This window comes from Callithrix jacchus, chromosome X (genome assembly GCF_049354715.1).
Source record: "Callithrix jacchus isolate 240 chromosome X, calJac240_pri, whole genome shotgun sequence".
In the NCBI taxonomy this organism is placed as follows: Eukaryota; Metazoa; Chordata; class Mammalia; order Primates; family Cebidae; genus Callithrix; species Callithrix jacchus.
Window position 1 is genome coordinate 93,633,639 of NC_133524.1, and position 23,272 is coordinate 93,656,910.

Genomic DNA, 23,272 nt, shown 5'->3' on the forward strand with positions numbered 1-23,272 from the left:
GGTCAACATGGTGAAACCCCCATCTCTACTAAAAGTACAAAAATTAGCTGGGCGTGGTGGCATGCCCCGTAGTCCCAGCTACTCGGGGAGGCTGAGGAAGGAGAATCGCTTGAACCCAGGAGGTGGAGGTTGCAGTGAACTAAGATAGCATCACTGCACTCCAGCCTGGTGATAGAGCAAGACTCTGTCTCAAAAAAACAAAAAAGAGGATGGTGTGATTAAAGTTATCGTTTAGTAATGGGAGAGACTAGCAACAGGGAATTCAACAAGTTAATCCATGTTGTAGTAATCCAGGTTAAGGGTTGAGTGGTAATGTTGGAGAGGAAACTCTGATTCTGAAATATTTTGCCTGTGAAGAAGTGGTATAGCTGAGTCACTGTTTGAATTTGGAGATGCAGGAAAAAATGTCAAAGACCATTCTTAGATTCCAAGCCTGGGGAATAATCAGAAATGAAAAAATTGGGATGAGAAGTCATTAGGGGTATGGTTGGGTGGGAAATTTGTGTATGATTAAGTAAGTCTTAGACATGCTAAATCTGAGATGATGGGAAATCTAATAAATAACTTTGCTTGAGGGTAGCTGATAATTTAGACCTGAAATGGGACTGAGCATTAATAGTGAAGATGAGAATGAAGGCATTACCACTATGGAAAGGAACTAGAAGCTTTGAAACTGAGATAACTTACCAGAATCCAAAAAAGCAAAGGCCACAGACTATCCAGTGACACCTTGGCCCGTTTTCTAAATAATTATCTTTCAGCAGCTTGTTTCAGTTTTATCAACAGACAGCAGTAAGACTGCTGGGAGCACAAATATATTCTAGTTAATTGAGAAAGAATCCAGAGTCAGGCTGGCCCTTTCCTGGAGCAGATTATTGAACTCCGCTTAAGAAATTATTCAGGGATTTAGATCCAGGCTTAATGGTAAATCCTTCCCTCTTCCATCTTGTTACATCAATATAAATTACAATATTGAGTTACGATAATCTATATCAGAAGTATATACCTTCAGCTGTTTTTCTGAAGCTAGTGACAAGAGACAGTCTCTTATACATTGCTGACCATGTTTTGTGCCATGTCATCCTCCACTACTTTCACACTGGACAGGACAGCCGTCTATAGGCTGCTCCCCTTTGCAAAAGATAGCCTGTACACCCCTCCCAAAAGGCTATTCTGTACTGGTTGAATCAATTTGCTTGTTTTTCTTGGGGAGTTTGGACTCAAAGACACAAAGGTAGAAAATTAGTTGGTAAATGACAGAAGAGAAAATTAAAACAGATACTAAGAGTAGATGTACATGGGTAGAGCTCAGGAGTAGGGGAGAATGGACATCAAAATACTAAAGTAGAAACATTAATGAGTCACTAGGACTCTTGTGCCTGGAGGCACAGTTGTGGTTATATCTTGAATGATACTTGGGTTCTTTGTGAGGCCTGACCATGCAGCTGCTGAAACCTGTTTCCTTTTCCTCTTTACTTCTGTACATATCCTTATACTAACCCCCATCTTTGTTTCTGGCAAGCCATTTAGCATGCTTATCAAAAGGGGTATAGCAATAGCCAATTAAGTAACAGGCACTTTCTCTTTTCCTTCTCCTTCTTCCCTGCCCCAAGCCACTAGTGGATCTAATTCCTCTAAGGAAAAAGAGAGGCAGGGAAGCGAGTGGTGCCAGCCATTTGCCCGTTCAGGTACCTGGGTCCAAAAGACAAACCATCAATGGAGGAGGGAAATACTTTGAAGCATATATAAGATTAATAATTAAACTACAACCAGAAAGTTATGGAATCTTCCCAAGATGTTATTACAGGACTTGAAAGGAAGATTTGACATCGCATGTCTTGGGGCAATGGTGAAGAAAACCAAAAAACAATTTTATGTTCTTACTCTCACTGAGGTGAGACTTCTCAATAAACGAGTTACTAATAGTTATACATGTCCTTTTTCAAACTATTTTGCTTTTCTAAAAAAGGAAAAATATATAATACCATCATATAAAAGAAAAGGTTGATATGCTCCTCAATTTGAAATGGGTGGTTGTAGTAAGGACACATAAGTTTGCAGCAGTGTGCATTCTCTGGGCATTCAAAAAATAAGGTGGTCAGACACACACACACGCACGCACGAGATTTATTGTACTTTAAAAATAACACCATATCACCTGAGGTCAGGAGTTCAAGACCAACTCGGCCAACATGGCGAAACCCCATCTCTGCTAAAAATACAAAAATTGGCTGGGCATGGTGTCACACGCCTGTAATCCCAGCTACTTGGGAGGCTGAGGCAGGAGAATTGCTTGAACCCGGGAGGTGGAGGCTACAATGAGCAGAGATTGCACCACTGCACTCCAGCCTGGGTGACAGAGCAAGACTCTGTCTCAAATAAATAAATTTAAATATAAATAAGAAACAGTTAAGTTCCAGTGCAAAAGAAATGAAATTGTTACAGTAGCCCCCACTTATCTGAGAAGGATATACTCTAGGACCCCCCGTGGATGCCTGAACCCTATATACAATGGTTTTTTTTTTCCCCATACATACATACCTATGATAAAGTTTAATTCATAAATTAGGCACAGTAAGTGATTAACAACAACAATAATAAGATAGAACAATTCAGTAAAATAGGGGTCACTTGAAAACAAGGATGGTGATGCCACGACAGTTATCTGATCACTGAGATGGCTGCTAAGTGACTTGTAGGCAAGGAGCATCTACAGCATGGAGACACTGAACAAAGGGTGCATGCTACTCAGAAAGGCATGCAATTTAAAATGTATGAATTGTTCGTTTCTGGAATTTTCCATGGAATTTTTTCAGACCATAATTGACCATGGGTAGCTGAAGCCATGGAAATGGAAACTGCGGATAAGGTGAGGACTACTGTTTTACTTTTCTGCAGTTATGCAAGAAGTTGGCAAGGGAATGGATACATCATTTAATTTGATAAAAAAGAATGCTAGGATTCAAAAGTTAGATTACCAAATGATGAATTGTCAACTCGTTCCCTGTCCTCCCAAGTATCAGCAAATTAAGAGCACCAGTTCCCTCATTTGCCACATTTTTATACTGGGTGGTGGGCTGCCGTTACTGTTCTCAGGTTTCACTTTTGTTGCAGTTACCTGACTGCACTCTCATGAGGACAGTTCTTGAAAAGTCACTTCATCCCACACTTGCTTTGTGCTTGGGCTTGACACTGAGGAGGACACAGATACACATTTGACCTCATGGTGGTGCTCTGCAAGCCAAAATGATTCCTTTCCCTCTCCCCTCCCCTACTAGACTTGTGTTTGTGTGTCTTATGAAGATGGTTAGGTATATTTTATGCTGTTATATTCTGAGATGGCAGTCCAGTTCAAGTCCGTAGCTAGGTCTTTGTAGAGAAGCTGAATTTATTCATTGTTATTCAGAGGCAGAGTCTCAGACAGCAAAGCAAAACTTGAAAAGCCGATTTCTCTGTGGCTTTTGAAAAACCTCTCTTCTCTTTTTTGTGACTGTTCTTTTGGAACTGGACTTTATGGACTCTAAAATGTAAATTCAGAAGTAAATGTGTAATCGTAGCTTCACTGTCCTGTGTCATTCTTGGCTTTGGCCCTCTAAATGGAAGCATTTCAATTGCAAGTAGACCTATTTTGAATGCTGATGTTCTTTCCTGCCTTCTACCTGTGATGAAGCCTTGTTTTACTGATGTGGCTGGCCCTTGCCAAGGTCCTTCAGCACCTCAAAAGCAGATTGTGAGATCCACACGTCTGTACCTAGCATGATTTTTTTTTTTTTAAGGACACAGCATCTCAGTATGTTGCTCACACTGGCCTTGAACTCTTGAGCTCAAGAGATCCTCCCACTTCAGCCTCCTGAATAGTGGAGGCTACAGATGTGCACCACCACACCCAGCAGTTAGCATGGTTTTGTCATTGACAGTATATGCTCTAGAGCAGGGGTTGGCAGACTTTTTCTGTAAAGGGCCAAGTACTAAATATTTTAGGCTTCATGGGCCGTAAGGTCTCTACTACAATGACTCCATTCTGCTATTGTGACATTAACACAGCTATAAACAAAACATAATGAATGATCTTGGCTGTGTTTCCATAAGCTAAGATGAAAATTTGGATTTTGTGAAATTGTTATGTAGCACAAAATATTATTCTATTTAAAATGTGAAAATCATCCTTAGCACATGGGCTGTTAAAAAACAGCCAGTAGGCTGGATTTAATGACAAGAGATGTCGTTTGACTTCCTCTGCTCAAGGCATCTCGGGGTCCTAATGCTGGTTCTGTCAAACTACACAACTATGTGACCTTGAACAAATTAAGTTAATTCACCCAAATTACCCTCAGTTTCTTTACCTTGCCAATAAAATAGGTTGGTATGGGGATTTCAATATAAATCTCTTAGAACACTGTCTGACATATAGTAAGCATTCAGTAAATGGTAGATATTATTAATATTCCTACTGCCAAAAACATCTTTGTTTTATCTTTTCAGATATTAAACTCAGATCACTTTGGTACACGGTTTTGAATTGAGTTAGATTCGTTCTTTTTCCAAGTTTGTTTTTTGCTTACTCTTCCCTTCACAAGCATTCCATGCCCTTAGTAAATGATTGATTCTGATAAGACACACAGAGTATTTCAAAGGTCTCTTTGAAATATTAATTATTTAAAATATCGAATGTGAGATTTTTTTTTCCAGAGGCATCAACAGTGGTTTTTCTGGTAAGCGTTAACATTCAGGTTTATTGGGTGTTTGTTTATTTATAGAATATGTAATTTTCTTCTCTCAATCTTCTAGCATATAGGTAACTGGGAACAAATGAATAAGCATAAACATTTCTTAAATCACCATTTATCATCTAACTCTCTTACCTTATGTAAAGTGTCAAAAGGTGCCCTTGGCTGAAAAGTTTCTTCACTGAAAGTCTACCATTAGAAATAACAAGCTTCTCTTTAAGACATATATAGATTAGGGAAAGTTAACTCACGAATTCAGTTCCCCTAACAAACTTTTAGGTTACACCTACCATGTAGATATTTTGAGGAGAAATCACTTCATCCATCCTTCATCATTTATCAGTTTGGGGCGTAATATCCACTTATGACCCCTAATATAGTATTTATTCCATGACAAAATGTACGTAAAACATTAATTTTAAAGGTCGTTAGGAAAAGGAGTAGTCACTATGAAGTTTATCTGGGATTTGATGATTTACCTCACTATAGGAAACCGTTCTGGCAAGGAGATGAGATAATAGAATGAATGAACTCTCTAACCAACATTTTCCCCTATGGTTTTAACTTTAATTGCTCTGAGATTAATTTTCTTTTTGGTGGATACCACTGTGCAAGGCCTCAACCTGGGAATGTAATGTTTTTCTGTTTTGTTTTACAAACTTTCAACTACCACGTAATGTAATTACTACACTGCCCCTAGCTCATCCTGTGGATTCTGGTAATTTCTTCTAAGCTCCTGTGTCCTCTTTTCCCATCTTGAAAGTTTTCTTCTTTTGAATAAGAGCATCTGCCTTCATTATTTTCCATAGAACTTTATACTTTCTATTTATGCCCTCTTCTAATCTCTTTGGAATATCTGAGTTTCTTAAACACTTACGGGCTATAAATAACTTCATAGACTATTATCTTAGTTACCATCTGTTGATTTTTCCAAGTCACCATTAATTCCATTCTTCGCTCACTTCCAATTAAACCACAAACTAACAAAAACCTCCTGTGGGCTAGAGGCTTTCTAGGTGCTTGTGGACTGAAAAACAAGTTGCTCAGGCTTTTATTATGACTGTTGACACGGTGCTTTGCCAAATGGTGTGATTTCTTTGATTTCTGACTCATTTATGGTTTTGCTATTATTCTTACTGATAGATATTAAGGTCTTGCAGGACAGTGTGTTATTTTCACCATATTGTGGTAACCTTTTACTTGGTCTTTATTATCTTCTATTGTTTCATGTTAAATTCTAAGAGTTATTTGTCAGCCCTGGGCCTTCATGTTTGTTAGATCTCAGAGAAGGGGTTTTTGTTTTCCTCTTCTTTAATAAATGAGCAGTCTTCCAGTTTTGTGTTATCTACAGATCTGTATATCTTGCAGCACATTCTTAATCGGAACCACAATAGATACCATGAAAACGATTGAATCTAGCACTGTTTTCTCTGGCACTCCACTTGTCATCGCCTTCTTATGCTGTCAACTTTCATTTACTACTGCTGATGACCTTGCTCACAAAACAATTTTACATTTCTATTTATTCTTTTACCAATAATGCCCAATTGACCATCTGACTTTGCCTAGAGTTTTATGCAGAATAATATTTGTCACTGCAAATTAAATTTTATTTGTCATATAATTGATTTCTGTCCCAATCTGGTCCATTTTGCATACTACTATGAGGCTGATCTTAAATGCCACCTTTGTCGCATCACTGCCCTATTGAAGATCAATCATTGGCTTTTTATAGTCCATTGAAGCACATTCAAGTTTCTTAAAATGATATCCAAGCCCCTTTAGAACTTTGCTCTGCTCTTACCTATCCAACTGTAACTCCTGTATCTTTCAACTCTATTTCTGTCTTCATGCTTTATCATGGATACCATCCATATTTTATTTCAGGTGGTTATGCTGATTCAAAATGGCCTCAACTCTTTTTTACACCCTTAAAATTATGTGATATAAATAGGTAAAACTGGTCAGGCATGGTGGCTCACACCTGTAATCCCAGCACTTTGGGAGGCCGAGGTGGGCAGATCACCTGAGGTCAGGAGTTCAAAACCAGCCTGGCCAACATGGCGAAACCCCATCTCTACTAAAAATACAAACATTAGCCAGGCGTGGTAGTGGGCACCTGTAATCTCAGCTACTTGGGAAGCTGGACAGGAGAATCACTTAAACCCCGGAGGCGGAGGTTGCAGTAAGCCGAGATCGCACCATTGCACTCCAGCCTGGGTGACAGAGTAAGACTCCATCTCAAAAAGATAGATAGATAGATAGAACTAATATATGATGATTGATATTCAGACATCTTTTCTATGAGTGGTAGGGGCAAAAGAGAATTTTCTGGAGAGATGAAGTGTTCAATATCATGATTGTGGTGGTAGTTCCATGGATGTATGCATTTTTCAAGACTTTAAACTGTACAATTAGTATCTTTCCATTTCAACATTTGTAAACTTATATACACACACATAGTGCACATAATGTGCACTAGCAGTTCAGATATTTTAGATTTTATTATCTGTGAACCAGTATGGTCTGTTTCTTTTTTAATCTATTTGTGTCTTTTAAAAGAAATTATAATTATCTAAAGTGCTCTAGAAATGTAATGTTTTCAGAGGCATAAGTCTCATTTCTTCCATGAAATCTTCCCCAACTCTTCCAGCCCACAGAAAGCATAGTTTTATTTTTAAAAATGATTTCATATGTGTAAGTACTATCTCACATGGAAGGGTCCTACTTTCAGTAAGAAGCCTTTTGCTTCTATAGGATCATTTAACAGTGATTGGTTCATAGCAACTTTTTCAACTTTGAGCAGCTTAGCTTTTGCAGAAAGCCTTAATTATACAATCGAGAATTCAAGGAGGCTATTAACAGTGAATTAAAACCATTAAGCCCAGGTTGTTAAGATTTTAGGAAATGATTTTTATAGTATTGGCTTTACTTTAGTAATTTTTAAGGTGTGATAAACTGGAATAGGGTCTTAGGGAATGAGAGGGTCCAGGGCACTTGGTGCTTGAGTTCCTGGAGGAGTAAGGGCTATTCTAATTAATAATGTTTGATAAAAAGGAAGGAGAGGCTGGGTGCAGTGGTTCATGCCTGTAATCCCAGCACCTTGGGAAGCCGAGGCGGGTGGATCACGAGGTCAAGAGATTGAGACCATCCAGGCCAACATTTATGGTGAAACCCTGTCTCTACTAAAAAGTACAAAAAATTAGCTGGGCATGGTGGCGCACACCTGTAGTTCCAGCTACTCAGGAGGCTGAGGCAAAATTGCTTGAACCTGGGAGGCGGAGGTTGCAGTGAGCCAAGATTGTGCCACTGCACTCAGGCCTGATGCCTGGTGACAGAGTGAGACTCTGTCTCAAAAAAAAAAAAAAGGAAGGAGAGCTCAGAATAGTTTCTGAAGCTGTGAAGGGTCAGAGATTTTGCCCTACTTGCGTGCCAACAAGTTAGCCTGCTGCAATTTCAGTGAAGCTGGCAGAATACACAAGACTCTGGGGTTAGAGACACATAACACTGTTACTTATGGCACAGTAAGCAGTATGAGCCTGACATTCACATTGTTTTCCTCTGCCCTCCAAAACTCCCAGAGTTGGAAAGAAAACCTAGACCAGAGTTGTGAAGGCAGATCTAGGTGGATGCTGTACTCACGGTGGGTTTGTGCCATTGCTGAGGAATCCCATGCTTAGGGAACCCAAATCTTTTGTAATAGACTGAACACAAACCTGCCTGACATTTGCCCTAGAGGGAAATATAATCTGTCTGCAAAGCAAACGAACCTGCCGTCTTCTCTAGAGGAAGACACTGTATCTTCCAACGTTGTTTTCTGTAAAAACATCCTTGAAAAGATAGTACAGGAAAAGGCCATCAGTGCCTTTGTTCACAAACTGTGCAGAAATGTGAGAAACCCATAGAGAATTGTCTGTAAGTATGTGCTAGCCAATTGGGAATAAGCTTGCACAAAGGTATAGCAGAGTTAATTAATTTACCTAGTGTTAATTGTAATCTGTATCATCTCCAGACTCTTTTGGGAAATATTAAGACAACACAAGTAAATGCTGATACTGAAAATTGAGATCAGCAGGCATTCAGCATCTACTAGATGACAAATACTGTGGGAAACATGAAAAAGAAGGTACAACTCATGCCTTTTATTTGATCTGATGATAAGTAGCTCACACAAAGCCCACTGAATGCATGCAGCCCACCTAACGCCTTAGTAATATCTGTGACTTTTAGGCTGATTAGAAAGTTACTTCTGAAGTGTTACCTCTCAGATATGCCCATATGTTATCATTTTAGTGGCTAAAAGTATTACAGAATTTTCAGTTGACATTCTTTCATTCAGTTAAATAGGTATTGTATGTTGTAAAAAACACATGTTTTGCATATGTGTGCAATAAAGTTTTTGTCTTTTTTAATGAAATAAACACATACACAATTTTTTTTTCTTGAGTTTGAACTCATAGATCAAATAAAAACCTACTCCATACTAATGACATCTAAGTAAGAATTAATGGTTCTATGAACTTGGAAATTCTAGGTTAACTGTCAACCTCAAATTCAATCCCATACCAAATTTCACTGAAATCCATTCAAAATGAAGAATAACTTGTTTTAAAGGATTGTGTTGACTTCCATTTTGTTTTAGGAAGACTAACTGAAATATAACAATCCCATTATTATAGTCATAAAATCTTGATTCAGTAATGTTAGACATTTTATGAAATATACTCAGCTTCTTTGAAAGTTATCGTGGAGCGAAAGAAAAAGTAATGGGAGACTGAAGCATACATTCCTTTCCTTTAATACATCAGTGATATTTACAAAGATTTTTTTTTTTTTTTTAGCAGAACTATCTAGCATATGCATTCTCAGAAGGGATAATATTTCCCCCAAAAGGGATGAATACTGGTTCTTGGGAATGTGGGTAGAAAAAAATATCTTAGATATTGCAATGGTTTGTAGCCTTCTGAAGGACCACAGTACATAAACAAATGTATAAGATATCTATGGCATTAAATTTTGACAGTAGAGGGCACAAGAAAAAACACTTAAAAAGACTCCCAGTGGGAGGAAGACAATAATGAAAAAAGATTGAGAAATGCTGCCTAGGCTAATATTTTGACAAGTACAGTGAGGTGGCAACTACTAAAAGCAAAAGTATTTATTTTTCATTCTTCTCAACTTTATTTATTTTGAAACAGGGTCTCCCTCTGGCACCAGGCTGGAGTGCAGTGGCATGCTCATGGCTCACTGCAACCCCAACCTCCCAGGCTCAAGTGACCTTCCCACCCCAGCCTCCTGAGTAGCTGGGACTACAGGTGCATGCCACCACACTCAGCTATTTTTTTTGTAGAGATGGGGTTTCTCCTTGTTGTCCAGGCCAGTCTCAAACTCCTGAGCCTAAGTGACCCTCTCACCTCGGCCTCCCAAAGTGCTGGGATTACGGATGTGAGCTACCGTGCCCAGCCTCCTCTCAACTTGTTGTCATATTTGTGTTTCCATCTTTTTGTCTAATGATGATATAATTGTATTAAATAATTTTAATAAAAGAATATCTATAGTGTTATATATTTTTAATGTTTGTATATTAGGTAAATCATAAATACATTTTTTCAGTCATATACAGATATTTACTTTTCTGGATAATCTTTATAATTATTTTTGTAATGATACATAAAATTCGCTTGTGCTGTTGTTCTCACCTTCTTGTACTTCTACATCTCTAAAAATTCCTTCCCTGTCTTCTTTGCAATTCTGCTTCTCCTGACTATCTGTTAAAAGTTGGGTTTCTCTGATTCTGGGGAAGGGATTAGGAAGACATTAGTCAAAAGACACAAAATTTCAGTTGGACAAGAAGAAAAAATTCAAGAGATCTATTGTACATCATGGTAACTGTAGTTAATAACAATATATTGTGTATTCGAAAATTGCTCAGATTTTAGGTGTTCTGACTACTAAAAAATGGTGATATAATATATATGTTAAATAACTTGATTTAGTCATTAGTCATTCCACAATGTTTACATATATTAAAGCATGGCATGTTGCGGTGGCTCACGCCTGTAACCTCAGCACTTTGGGAGGCTGAGATTGGCGGATCACTTGAGGTCAGGAGTTCAAGACCAGCCTGGCCCACATGGTGAAACTTCCTTTTTACTAAAAATACAAAAAGAAAATTAGCCAGGGATGGTGGCACACACTTGTAGTCCCAGCTATTTGGGAGGCTGAAGCAGGAGAATCACTTGAACTCAGGAGGTGTAGGTTTTGGTGAGCCACGATCACACCACTGCATTCCAACCTGGGAAACACAGCGAGACTCTGTCTCAAAAAAATAAAAATCATATCATATACTGGGTGTGTGTGGGTATATATGCATAATTTTTACTTGTCAATTAAAAATTCTTACTTTTTTTTAAAGTTGGGGTTTTCTGTAATTATATCCTCTATTCTCTCCTTCTTCTAATATACTTTTTCAGGGTAGGTAATCTCATCCACCATCTGATGACTAAATCAGATGCTGGATGAGAATCTTTAGCTTCAGCCCAAAGTTCACTCTTGAATTTCAGACCTGTATTTCCAACTTCCTTTTTGTTATTTCTACTAATATATTCCTTAGGTATATCAAATGGATCACATTTTCTCATACTTGTTTGTCTCTGGTCATCTAAACTCCTCTCCTTAATCTCACCCTTCTTCTCCTGTCCACCAAGTCCTATTGACTGTATTAATGCCTTCAAAATGTCCATCCTCTCCATTCACTTTGCTCTCTGGTTAGTTCAGGGTATGTGTTATTTAGACAGTTACACTATTCACCTAAAAATCTCCCTGTCTTTTTTTTTTTGAAATGCAGTCTCACTCTGTCACCCAGGCTGGAGTGCAGTGGCGTGATCTCGACTACAGCAACTTCAGTGGCGTGATCTCAACTACAGCAACCTCTGCCGACTGGGTTCATGCGATTCTCCTGCCTCAGCCATTTGAGTAGCTGGGATTACAGGTGCCCACCACCACACCCAGCTAATTTTTTGTATTTTTAGTAGAGATGGGGTTTCACCATGATGGTCAGGCTGGTCTTGAACTCCTGACCTCAAGTGATCCTCCTGCCTCTGCCTCCCAAAGTGCTCGGATTACAGGCATGAGCCACTGCGCCCAGCCAAAATTTCCCTGCCTTTTGTCTAGCCGTCCTCTGAGTCATTCTCCCCAGTGCTGTCCAACAAGTCTTTCTAAAGTATAAATCTGATCAAGTCACTTCCTATTGTTTATAGTTGATATGCTCAGTACAGTAGCCACAATCTGCATGTGGCTATTGAGTGCCTGAAATGTAGCTAATCTGAATTGATGTGTGCAGAAGTAAATAGGTACTAGATTTCTAAGAGATAGTCTAATAAGAAGAAGGTAAAATACATCATTTAAAAATACATTTGGTTGAATGTTTACTTAATGTATTAAAAATCAATTTGGCCGGGCACTGTGGCACAAACCTATAATCCCAGCACTTTGGGAGGCCGAGGCAGGTGAATTGCTTGAGACCAGCCTGGACAACATGGTGAAACCCTATTTTACAAAAAAAATACAAAAATTATCCAGGCATGGTGGAACACACCTATAATTCCAGCTACTCAGGAGGCTGACGCAGGAGAATAACTTGAACCCGGAAGGTGGAGGTTGCAGTGAGCCGAGATCGCACCACTGCACTCCAGCCTGGGCAACAGTGAGACACCAGCAAAAAAAAAAAAGACTTTCACCTTTTTAAATTTTTTAATATTACTACTAGAATTATCTCAGCGTGTTGTGAGGATTAAAAAATGTAATAACTGTCAAGTGTCTACTGCATATAATTTAATTCTCCCAGGTACATTCTAGCCATACCCAACTACCTTCGGTTCTTCTTTTCTTTCTATTAAAAAGAGCATGGGTTATTCAAACGTGTCTGTAACCTTAATGAATATTTTTGTTTTTGATTTTTTGTGGTGGGGAGATGGAATCTCACTCTGTCACCCAGGCTGGAGACAGTGGTGCAATCTCGGCTCACTGTAACCGCTGCTTTGCGGGTTTAAGTTCAATAGGTTCTCCTGCCTCAGCCTCCCAAGTAGCTGGGATTACAGACACCCACCACCATGCCTGGCTAATTTTTGTGTTTTTAGTAGAAAGACGGTTTCACCATGTTGGCCAAGGCTAGTCCCGAACTCCTGACCTCAAATGATCCACCCGCCTCAGCCTCCCAATGTGCTGGGATTACAGGCATGAGCCACCATGCCTAGCCTCTTAATGAATGTTAAAAGTACACAAGCCTCTTTCCATATTTACTCAATGGGCTCTTCTTCATTTTTCCTGTTTTCACCAAATAGGAGACCTGAGAACCTCAGTGTTTCTCTTCATTTTTTTTCACTCAGTACCCCATCCTAGAGAGTTTATTTTAAAAGAATAAATGGTGGCCGGGCACGGTGGCTCATGCCTGTAATCCCAGCACTTTTCAGAGGCTGAGGCCGGTGGATCACCTGAGGTCAGCGGATCACCTGAGGTTGGGAGTTTGAGACTAGCCTGACCAACATATCTCAACTGAAGAAAAAAAATACAAAAAATTAGTCAGCCGTGGTGGTGCATGCCTATAATCCCAGCTGCTCGGGAGGCTGAGACAGGAGAATCACTTGAACCTGGGAGGCGGAGGTTGTGGTGGGCCAAGATTTCGCCATTGCGCTCTAGCCTGGGCAACAAGAGTGAAACTCTGTCTCAAAATGCAATAAAATATATATATTTTTTTTTTTTAAAAAAGAATAAATTATTATAATATTATAGAAGTCTCAAATGAAATGCAGAACATAATCAAAAAAGATGTTTAGCTTGCTCAGTCTCATAAGAAAATGTATTTTCATTTGTGATTTTATATGCCATAGTTAATTCTTTAAACAAAGTAGGATTTAGATTTATCTTTGGAATAGCATCAAAAACAGTGTCCTCTCCCTCTTTCCCTTTTCTTCTCTTAACCCTCTTGCCTGCAAATGTCGTCTATCTCAGACTCACACATTTAGCTACCCTCAAAGTAGCCACCTACTTAGGGTCTTTTTCATCAGCCAGGCCAGTTAGGAAGAGTGGGCTGAGCCACTAGGGCTTATCCACAGTGTCATAGAGACTTTCTGGCCATTGACCCTTCGAGACAAACATTCTAACACATGTAAAAAGTTGTTTTTCATGGTTGTTTTCCAGGGTTGTCAAAGATAGGAGGAGGGTAAAATGTTTTAAATGTGTTTCTGTTAGAAATTTCCATCTTCTGAGCATCCCACTCACGGCTTCTTAACAGTTCTTTCCCACAGGAAAGGTTTAGACACACAACAGCATTCTAAAAAGGAAGTGGGACTCTGGCTGCTGTGTCTAAAATTTAAAATGTGGCCTTTCAGATAACATGGTCACCTTTTCTTTATACAGTGTCAGCATCTCAAAATGGTAAAGGATATGGATTAGGTAAGAATTGAATGCAAATGTGTTTTGCAAATAGTGTTTTCTAAGATAATGGCAGATGATGGTTGAATGCCGAAAGTATTAATACAATCAGTATTTAACCTTGTGTAACTCTGCTTCATCAAATCATGCCCTGCACATTGATTGCATTAAGCCGGGTCAGTGGTTTCTTGCTTAGGAATATCTTGTAAGAATCTTAACAGGAAGGCAGCAGTAGCTGATCAGCTACTGTTTATTTGCATACTGAGCGTGTCATCAATAATACAAAAGACAAGGTCTTTAAGTTGAAAGAACAGTGGGATTGGCATGAATTTTGCTTAATGGTGCATAATAAGCAAAGTAGTCTGTGGTGCCAGAAACTGACAGGATCCATTATGTTAAAACAGATATATGTCTTTAATTTAGGGGTATTATATAAATCTGACAGGAATTTTTCCCTTTATTTTCCTGTAGTTTAACTTTAATTGCTCCAAGATTAATTCTGATTTCTCCCTTTCTCCAGAGGGTGATGAGACTGGTGTGATGGATAATCTTCTAGAAGCCCTACAATCAGGTGCAGCATTCAGAGACCGACGAAAGCGGATTCCAAGGAATCCAGGTAAAATCCATTCCACCTCACATAGTATTGTAAAATGTCAATGTTCAGCGCAAAGAAATAATACCGAAGAAAAACAAAAAAGGAAAAATAAAAACAGTTCCTCATGAAGACTTTTTTTAACAGTTGATCTCAGCTCATGTGTGAAATCTCAGCAGGCATCTACATGATTGCAAGTTTCGACTTGGTAAATGTGTCTTCAAATAACTGTAGACTTTACAACAAAAATCGGAAATAAGGACTCCCACTGTGTTTAATATTAAATATTTTAATTGTTATTTTATGAGCATGTGGTTTAGGTGGAAAGTAGTTTAAAACCATAATGTAATTAAATCATTAAAAGTAATTGGCCCTCAGGATATCACATTAGCTTTTCACAGGTAAGGAAACTGAGACAACGCCTGTTTCTAGAGACCATTTTGGTTTTGCAGCACAGTCTGTTCTCTATGATCCATGTTAATAAAGGGAGGAGAAACACAGATAATCCAAGATCCCCTCAAATCCCAACGTTTTTGTTTTTAAATTTGATTATTAACAGTTAAAGCCATACTATGAAAATAGATCTCAGGGGAAGAAAAAGCATAAAAGAAGTAAAACAACCTCCCTCACCCAAGTGAATTAGAAAGTTGTCCACTTTCTCTGTTCATACCCTATGGCAGAAGTAAATAATGTAATAGCTCCTCCAAGGATAATCCAAGTCGGCTGAACTGTCTACCTCCTCTCAGTAAGGTTTTCTATTTTTAGCTCATATTTTTCTTGAAGTAGAGAAAGAAATTAGGTATGTTGATTTTAAGAGTCCTCTTCATGGGCTATAAAGCAGTATGGAGAAGTAAATAAAAAAATGAAAATTAATAGCAAATATGTAAACTCTATTTAATTTAGATTAATAAGATTTTCCTTAAATACCCTGCAATTCTCCGTATTTGGACTGGAAGTTACCATGTGTCATTTAATGGAAATTGATAGCTCTCAAAACCAGTATACTGCAACAAACAAGTGAGAGAAATGGGATCCAGAACATAGTTGTCCAGGAAAGCTTTTGGCAGTGATGACCTTGGCAGAAGAATATATCAGTTATGTTCATGTTTTTCACATTTGGGTGAATCCTGATGGATATTGGGTAACATTCTGCCTCTGCTATTCATGGACGGTCCCTGGGAGATTAGCCTGAAGATAAGATTTGATTGAGAGGGGAGAAGTATTTGGTTGGAGTATAAGACTACTTTTATGCATATGAATGCATCATAGATGGTCTACAAAAAGGGTGCAAGATGAGAAAAAAAATGGAAACTGTATTTATATGTTCATATTCATTTTTAAGGTAATGCTGCATGCCACAATACCAAGAGCACTGCACATCAGTAACTATGAGGCAGCCTATTCAGCCTTTATCTGTAAATGAGAATGTTCTACCATGCCATCAGAGGCCCCCTACCACCTCTTAAGAAAAATAAAAACCTTCACTCCTCTTTCTTGAACTGTCAGAGCAATCATAGTCAGTGAAAGGCGAACTGAAATAATTTTTGTGTCAATTCAGTTCTCTGTTAAGCAGCTGATAAGTAAAAACATGTTATTCTGGGCCATAAAAGAGTTGCCATAATTTTTCTAGGCTGTTTATTTTTAAAATGCACATTTGCTAAAGCCCTTGTCTGATTAGTCTCACACCTCATACTGATTATAGAAAAACTGTATTGGGAGAGAGAGATCATTCCATGGGGTTTCTGTGAGTTTGGTACTCAAGGGAATATAGTGTTGTCAACTGTGAAACACCCAGAATATATTCACAAACTGCATAATTTTATACTGCTGGCTCCAAGTAATCTAAATTGGGATTTCCTTTGGTTTGTTGCTGGAGTGCCTCCATGAACACATAGGGTTAAAAATATCACTCGACTTAGCTATGGCAGTCCTTCCAAGTGGCAGCAGCTAAAGCAAATGTCCAGAGGTGAAAAGAAACTCGAAAGAAGTGGTAGTGGTTGGGAAAGCACCTTGGTCATCAGTAGAAGAGCTGGAAGTGAGGGGAGGGGACAGAAGGCGCAGAGTTCACAAGTTTGCCAAAAACCTCTGTTTACCTCTTTCTTTCTTTTTTTGTTGTGAGACAAAGTCTCACTCTGTTGCCCAGGCTGGAGTGCAGTGATGTGATCGCGGCTCACTGCAACCTCCGCCTCCCGTGTTCAAGCGATTCTCTTGCCTCAGCCTCCCGAGTAGCTGGGACTACATATTTGCCTCTTTATAGAAGAAGCAGAACCAGGGACTTTTATAGATTTCCGCTTTGTCTCGTCCCTTCCTAGCTAGACCATCTTTTTCTGTTAGTCCCCTGTTATTTTGACTTTCTTGGGCACCTGATTTGTTTCCTTTCCAAGATCCCACTGACTTGGTGTTGTTAAGCTTTCCCTGTTCAACATTGGCATCCTTGATTTTTTCCAACAACCTCTACTTCAATATGAGATAAAAGCAGAAAACCCAAATTATAAAGAAGGCTATTTCCTCCCAAGTAAAGTGAAATGAAAGGAAAATCCAAAAAAATCTAAAATCAGAGTAAACCACAATCAACAATGATATACTTCTGCTCTGCTTGCCATTTCCATTACCATTGCTTACAGATGGGAATTACTGTTATGTAAAATACAGAGCTCTACCATTGTGTTTCTAATGGTAATGTTTTTATTTATTTATTTATTTATTTATTTATTTGGAAACAGAGTCTTGCTCTCTTGCCCAGGCTGGAGTGCAGTGGTGTGATCTTGACTCACTGCAACCCCAACTCCCGGGTTCAAGAGATTCGTGTGCCTCTGCCTCCCCAGTAGCTGGGATTGCAGGCACGTATCACCATGCCCAGCTAATTATTGTGTTGTTATTTTTTTATTTGTTTTTATATTTTGAGAGAGAATCTTGGTTTGTCACCCTGGCTGCAGTACAGTGGCGCAATCTCAGCTCACTGCAACCTCCACCTCCTGGGTTCAAGTGATTCTGCTGCCTCAACCTCTTGAGTAGCGGGGAGTACAGGTGCTCATCACCATGCCCAGCTAATTTTTGTACTTTTAAGTAGAGATGATGTTTTGCCAGGTTGGCCAGGTTGGTCTCCAACTCCTGACCTCAGGTGATCCACCCGCCTTGGCCTCCCAAAGTGTTGGGATTACAGGTGTGAGCCACCATGCCCAGCCGAATTGTTGTATTTTTAGTAGAGACAGGGATTCCACTCTAACGCCCAGGCTAGTCTCGGACTCCTGACCTCAGGTGATCTGCCCACCTGGGTCTCCCAAAATGCCGGGAGTACAAGTGTGAGCCAACAAGCCCGGTCATCTAATTGTAATGTTTTTAATTTCACATGTAAACAGAATGAGGTGATAGTCTGTATTCTTCATTAAAAATCAAAATGTTAATAAATGATATGATTAGTTGCCTAAATTATAAATCACCCACTCTGAGCCTGTGCCCTCTCCCCAAGACCTACCATATTTAGTAACTCAGAAGGAGCTGCCAAATATTACCTCTGATCCATTCAGCAGAATGTACTGTTGCAGTTAAGGATACCAAAAGGCATTTCAAGGTACATGATCATATCAGTAATGGTAATTGAAAATATATCTGTTTAACAAAAACCAAAAAAGCTGGGCTTGGTGGCTCATGCCTCTAATCCCAGCATTTTCAGAGGCCGAGGTGAGAGGATCATTTGAGCTCAGGAGTTCGAGGACAGCCTGGGCAACAGAGCAAAACCTCATCTCTACAAAAAATACAAAAAAATTACCCAAGCGTGTTGGCATGAGCCTGTAGTCCCAGCTACTCAGGAGGCTGAAGTGGGAGGATTGCTTGAGCATAGGAGGCAGACGTTGCAGTGAGTGGAACTACAGCCTGGGTGACAGAGCCATTGTGTCACCACACTCCAGCCTGGATGACAGACAGAGCCAGACCCTGACTCAAAAAAGAGATAACATTAACTGGTGTAGCACGGGCACCCAGTAGTTGGAATGTGCGCAGGTGATAAATAGCCACTCTGGTTGTACTGGTGCAAACTAGCTGAATATTAACCCAGATCACAAGCTTTGCTGGTGTCAAAATCAGAGATTAGTAAATGAGCCCCTAAATATTCATTTATTGTACGTCATCTGCTGTGTAAAAGGTACTATGCTACACATGATGAGGGATGATGTCAAAATAATTAAGATTTCCTTCATTATAAGACCCTGTGTATTATAGGAAAGATAAAAAGCACAGAAAGACTACAGAATAAGGCAGAAGATAATAAGTATTAAACAAGAGGTGTTAATAACGTACTATGTGACTTCAGAGGATGGGACTGGCATGCATTATTGGATATATCAGAAAAATAACCATGGAGGAAAAGACTTTGATGGACGAGTAGGGATTCCAACAGTGAGAGCAGGAGATGGGGTTAGTGGGTATTCAGTCAAAAGAAATGTCATTAAGAAAAACAGAGGCAAGAAAGTTCAAAGCATTTTTCAACACTGGCAAAAAGTACAGTAAGAAAATAGCATGTATATAGTATAGAAGTATAGAGATAATTCTGGAAAATTGGGTTGGCTCCATATCATTGCTTGAATGAGAGACTAAGGTGTTAACTTACAATTCTTTAAGCAATGGGGATTTATTGAAGATTTTTAAGGAGTGGAGGAACACAATCAATGTTACGCATTCTAACATTTAATCTGAAGGAGTATAAGTAGTGAATTAGGAGTCTATGGTCATATTCTTGGAGATAATTTAGAGGTAGAAGGGTAGCCAAAAGGCAAAGGTAATCCTAGGACTTTGAGTATAATTGGCTGAGAGGACAGTTGGGTTACTAAACTATTAAGATCAAAAAAAGGAGTAGCGACAGTAGAAGATAAATTCAGTGCTGGGTAAGTTAAACTGACAGTGATAGCAGAGCACTGAGGTCCAGAAGGTTCTTGGAAATGTAGATACAGATTTCATGACAAAATGGATTCTTGAGTATTCTGGATATAGTGTGGATATGGAAGAGATTGTTAGAGGGATTTTTTTAGAGAAAAGAGAACCAATGACAGAGCCTTGCAAACAGATTCACTAAGGGGCTAAAAGAAGAGACAAGGAGCAATTGGGCAGGTAGGAGGAGAATCCAGACATTATTGTCCTGGAAGCAAAAAAAGAGGGAAGTACTAAGAAGGCAGGAGAGGTGAACATTTTTAACAATGATTTATGCTCTGGTGGAATAAAAAAGGGTTAAGACCAATGATTTGCTATCTGGGAGCTTTCTAATGACTTTTTCAAGAGCATCCTTTCAATATTGTGATAGAACTGGGAAGAGAAAACAGAGCTATCCAGAATAGACGGCAAGGCTGTAGGGAAAGATCATATTCATTCAACAGTTGTGCAATCTTACTGAATGCCTCCTCAGTGCCGTAGACTGAGTTAGATACTGAGGATACAAAGCCAAACAGGACACTTGCCTAGAGGAGCTCACATACTGTTTGGGAAAACATGAATATAAGCCATGTGATCAAATTACAATGCGGTCTTCTATGCGCTGGAATAGCGATAGGAACAGTGAGCCTGTGCAGCGTAGGAGTCAGACTAACCACTCTCAACCCCCACCTCTCTCCTTTGTGTCCGTGTAAGATGGGCTATACTTTCTTGCAGTTTGGTGGGTGAAGGCACATCTCATTTTTCCTTAGCAACCTAGTATGGATTTATCTTCTGTGAATTTTGCTCAATCTTTCTTGACCCTGTGTTGTTACAGCCTTTGTTACCACTTAAGATAGTAAGTTGTATATGTTTACTGTCTACTTCGTAAAGAATTGCCTGTAAGTATTCCTGACTGTGTCATTGTAAGATCAAAGGTAAGCTTTAGAGGAAAAAGAAGCACATAGAGAGACACCTTGCAGGAGGGAAACCCACTCTTAAAATACAAATACACAACTCCACATCTGTTTTATTGTCAAATAGCTGTAGATACTTAGAGCTTGCTTCTCTTTCTTCAAGCAACCTGACTTTTTCATTCTTTGCCCACTGTAACTAAATAGAAATGGGCCTCTCAACAATAGGTGGATATCTAACATAGCATTTTGGCTATGACTGGATTTTGATATATAGTTCTAAACATTAAAAAAACACACAAGAGAAGCATTATGGAGAAATGAAACCAGGAAACAATAAATGTATTTTGGTTTTAGAACCGCACAGGGCAACCAGGAAAACTAAATTTCAAAAATCAGGAGCAACTCTGGAGACACATGATCCTAGTTTTTTATGTATCAGCAAGATAACAGTATAAATGAGAAGGTATAATTTACCATTTGAGAACAGATAGGGGACAAGAAACAATGTTGTACAACAGAGGGTAAAAAAACCTCTCTATGTATTAGGGAAGAATAATTTCACAACAAAACCAAACCCACATTTCCCCAGGCCTCACTGCCTCACTGCCTCACGTAAATAACAAAACACAAATTTTTCTGGCTCTTGTCTCCACATACACATTCAGGACCTCATCTGCTTTTGGGGCTCTCTGAAACATTTCTGGGAGTTCTCAAGGGGCATTTCACAGAAACAAGCACTCACCACTGTTCCTCCACCTCTGCTCTAAGACCATGCCTTTCCACGCTTGCTGTCTTCTATAGCAGCAGGGACTCTCGTGCCTTCTCAGTGCCAGTTTGACAGTGGTCATTGGCAAAGTAGGAGGGAAATACCTCTCTTTTCTTTTAGAGTGACATTCCACCTGTGTCCCAAGTAGTACTGCTTCTGCCTCAGAGTATCACTGATAATTTTAGAGAAAGAGCATTCAATTTTAAATGACAGCCTCCCCCGCCCACCATCACCATAGGATTTGACCCAAGACGGCAAGGGCCAAAGACAAGTTCATATCAGATCCCGTGTAATTAATATATAGTATCATTTTGATGACCAAGACCTGTTGTGGTTTTGTGTTCATTTTGTTTTAATATTACTAGGTCGTGCTGGTCATTCATTCCAAGCTGTTGACTTCTTTCTCCCTGAAGATGAGTTCTTCTTCATGACTTTCTCAGTCTCTATTTTATAAATGTCAGAATTTTTTTTTTGAGACTGAGTCTTGCTCTGTCGCCAGCCTGAAATGCAGTGGCACAATCTTGGCTTGCTACGTCCTCCACCTCCCGGATTCCTGCGATTCTCCTGCCTCAGTCTCCCGAGTAGCTGGGACTACAGGCATGTGCCACCACGTCCAGCTTATTTTTGTATTTTTAGTAGAGACAGGGTTTAACCATGTTGGTCAGGCTGTTCTCGAACTCCTGACCTTGTGATCCTCCCACCTTGGCCTCCCAAAGTGCTGGGATTACAGGTGTGAGCAACCACGCCCAGCCAAATGTCAGAATCTTATACTAGCGCACTAAGCCCCATTTGGTCTATAATACATTCATTATATTGCAATGTACAATTAAAATCTGGTTTTAAAAAGTAGTATAAGGAAATAAACAAATAAAAGCATGACATTCATCCAAGTAATACTTACTGATCAAATACTAGAGGCCAGGCAACAATGCTAGGGCCTTGCCCTTAAAACCTCAGAGTCTCATGGGAAAGACATACATAAGATATAAATTTTATAATATAAGTGTGGAGAATGTGCTAAAAGGAGCAACTAACTACCTGGAGAATTCAAAAGAGGCTTCATGAGGAAAGTGGCCTTTGATCTGTGTTTGGAAGGATGAATAGTAGTTTGGGGGAAAACAAGAGGAACAGACTTTTCCGATAAAGGAAATGATAAAAAAACGTGATAGAGACATGAAAGAGTAAAGTGGCAATGATGAAAAGTTAGTTTGTTTTAGTGAAGAGCCAGCAGGGGGTTTAAAGTAAAGAATTATATTGCATACACACATGTACGTAAATGAGATCAATTTTGGGGATGTCTGCATGTATGTATGGTTATTGAAACCTTGGGATCACCCAGAAAGAACATAGAGGGTTGAGGATGGTACATTTGGGAATTATAATATTTAAGAGGCAAATAGAAAAATCAGCAAAGGATACTCAGAAAAAGAAAAAAAAATTAGAAAGGGAAGAAGAAAAGCAGTAAAAATGGTACCTAAGAGCTGGGCATGGTGGCATGTGCCTGTAATCCCAACTGGTAAGAGGAATGCTTGAGCCCAGGAATTTGAGACCAGCCTAGGCAACATAGTGAGACCCTCTCTTAAAACAAACAAACAAACAAAAATAGTACCTGGAATACCAAGAGTACAGAGAATTTCAGAATGGAGAATTAATCAACACGGTAACATCCTATAGAAAAGCTAGGTGGAATGACAACTGATAATTGACCAATGGGTTTGTCAACTAGCAGATTACACCTGACCTTTTCCCAAAGGTCAGTACAACTGTGAGGGCCAAGAGACAGGTTCTTTTTTGAGCGGGGAGAGTGGGATAGGGTCTGACCCTGTCACCCAGGCTGTAGTGCAGTGGTGGGATCACCGCTCACTGCAGCCTCAAACTCCCAAGCTCAGGTGATCCTCCCACCTCAGCCTTGTGAGTAACTGGGGAGACAGGGGCATGC

General features: G+C 39.4%; 1 protein-coding gene across 6 annotated transcripts in view; it reads left to right on the forward strand.

The window, feature by feature from the left end:
* DIAPH2 (diaphanous related formin 2) overlaps positions 1-23,272 on the forward strand; it is a 933,611-nt gene that overhangs the window by 748,045 nt on the left and 162,294 nt on the right. For all 6 annotated transcript variants that reach the window (XM_078363563.1, XM_078363565.1, XM_078363567.1 and 3 more), the window contains one exon: positions 14,680-14,775. In XM_078363563.1, coding sequence (XP_078219689.1) covers positions 14,680-14,775 — 96 coding nt within the window. The remainder of the gene's footprint in view (positions 1-14,679; positions 14,776-23,272) is intronic.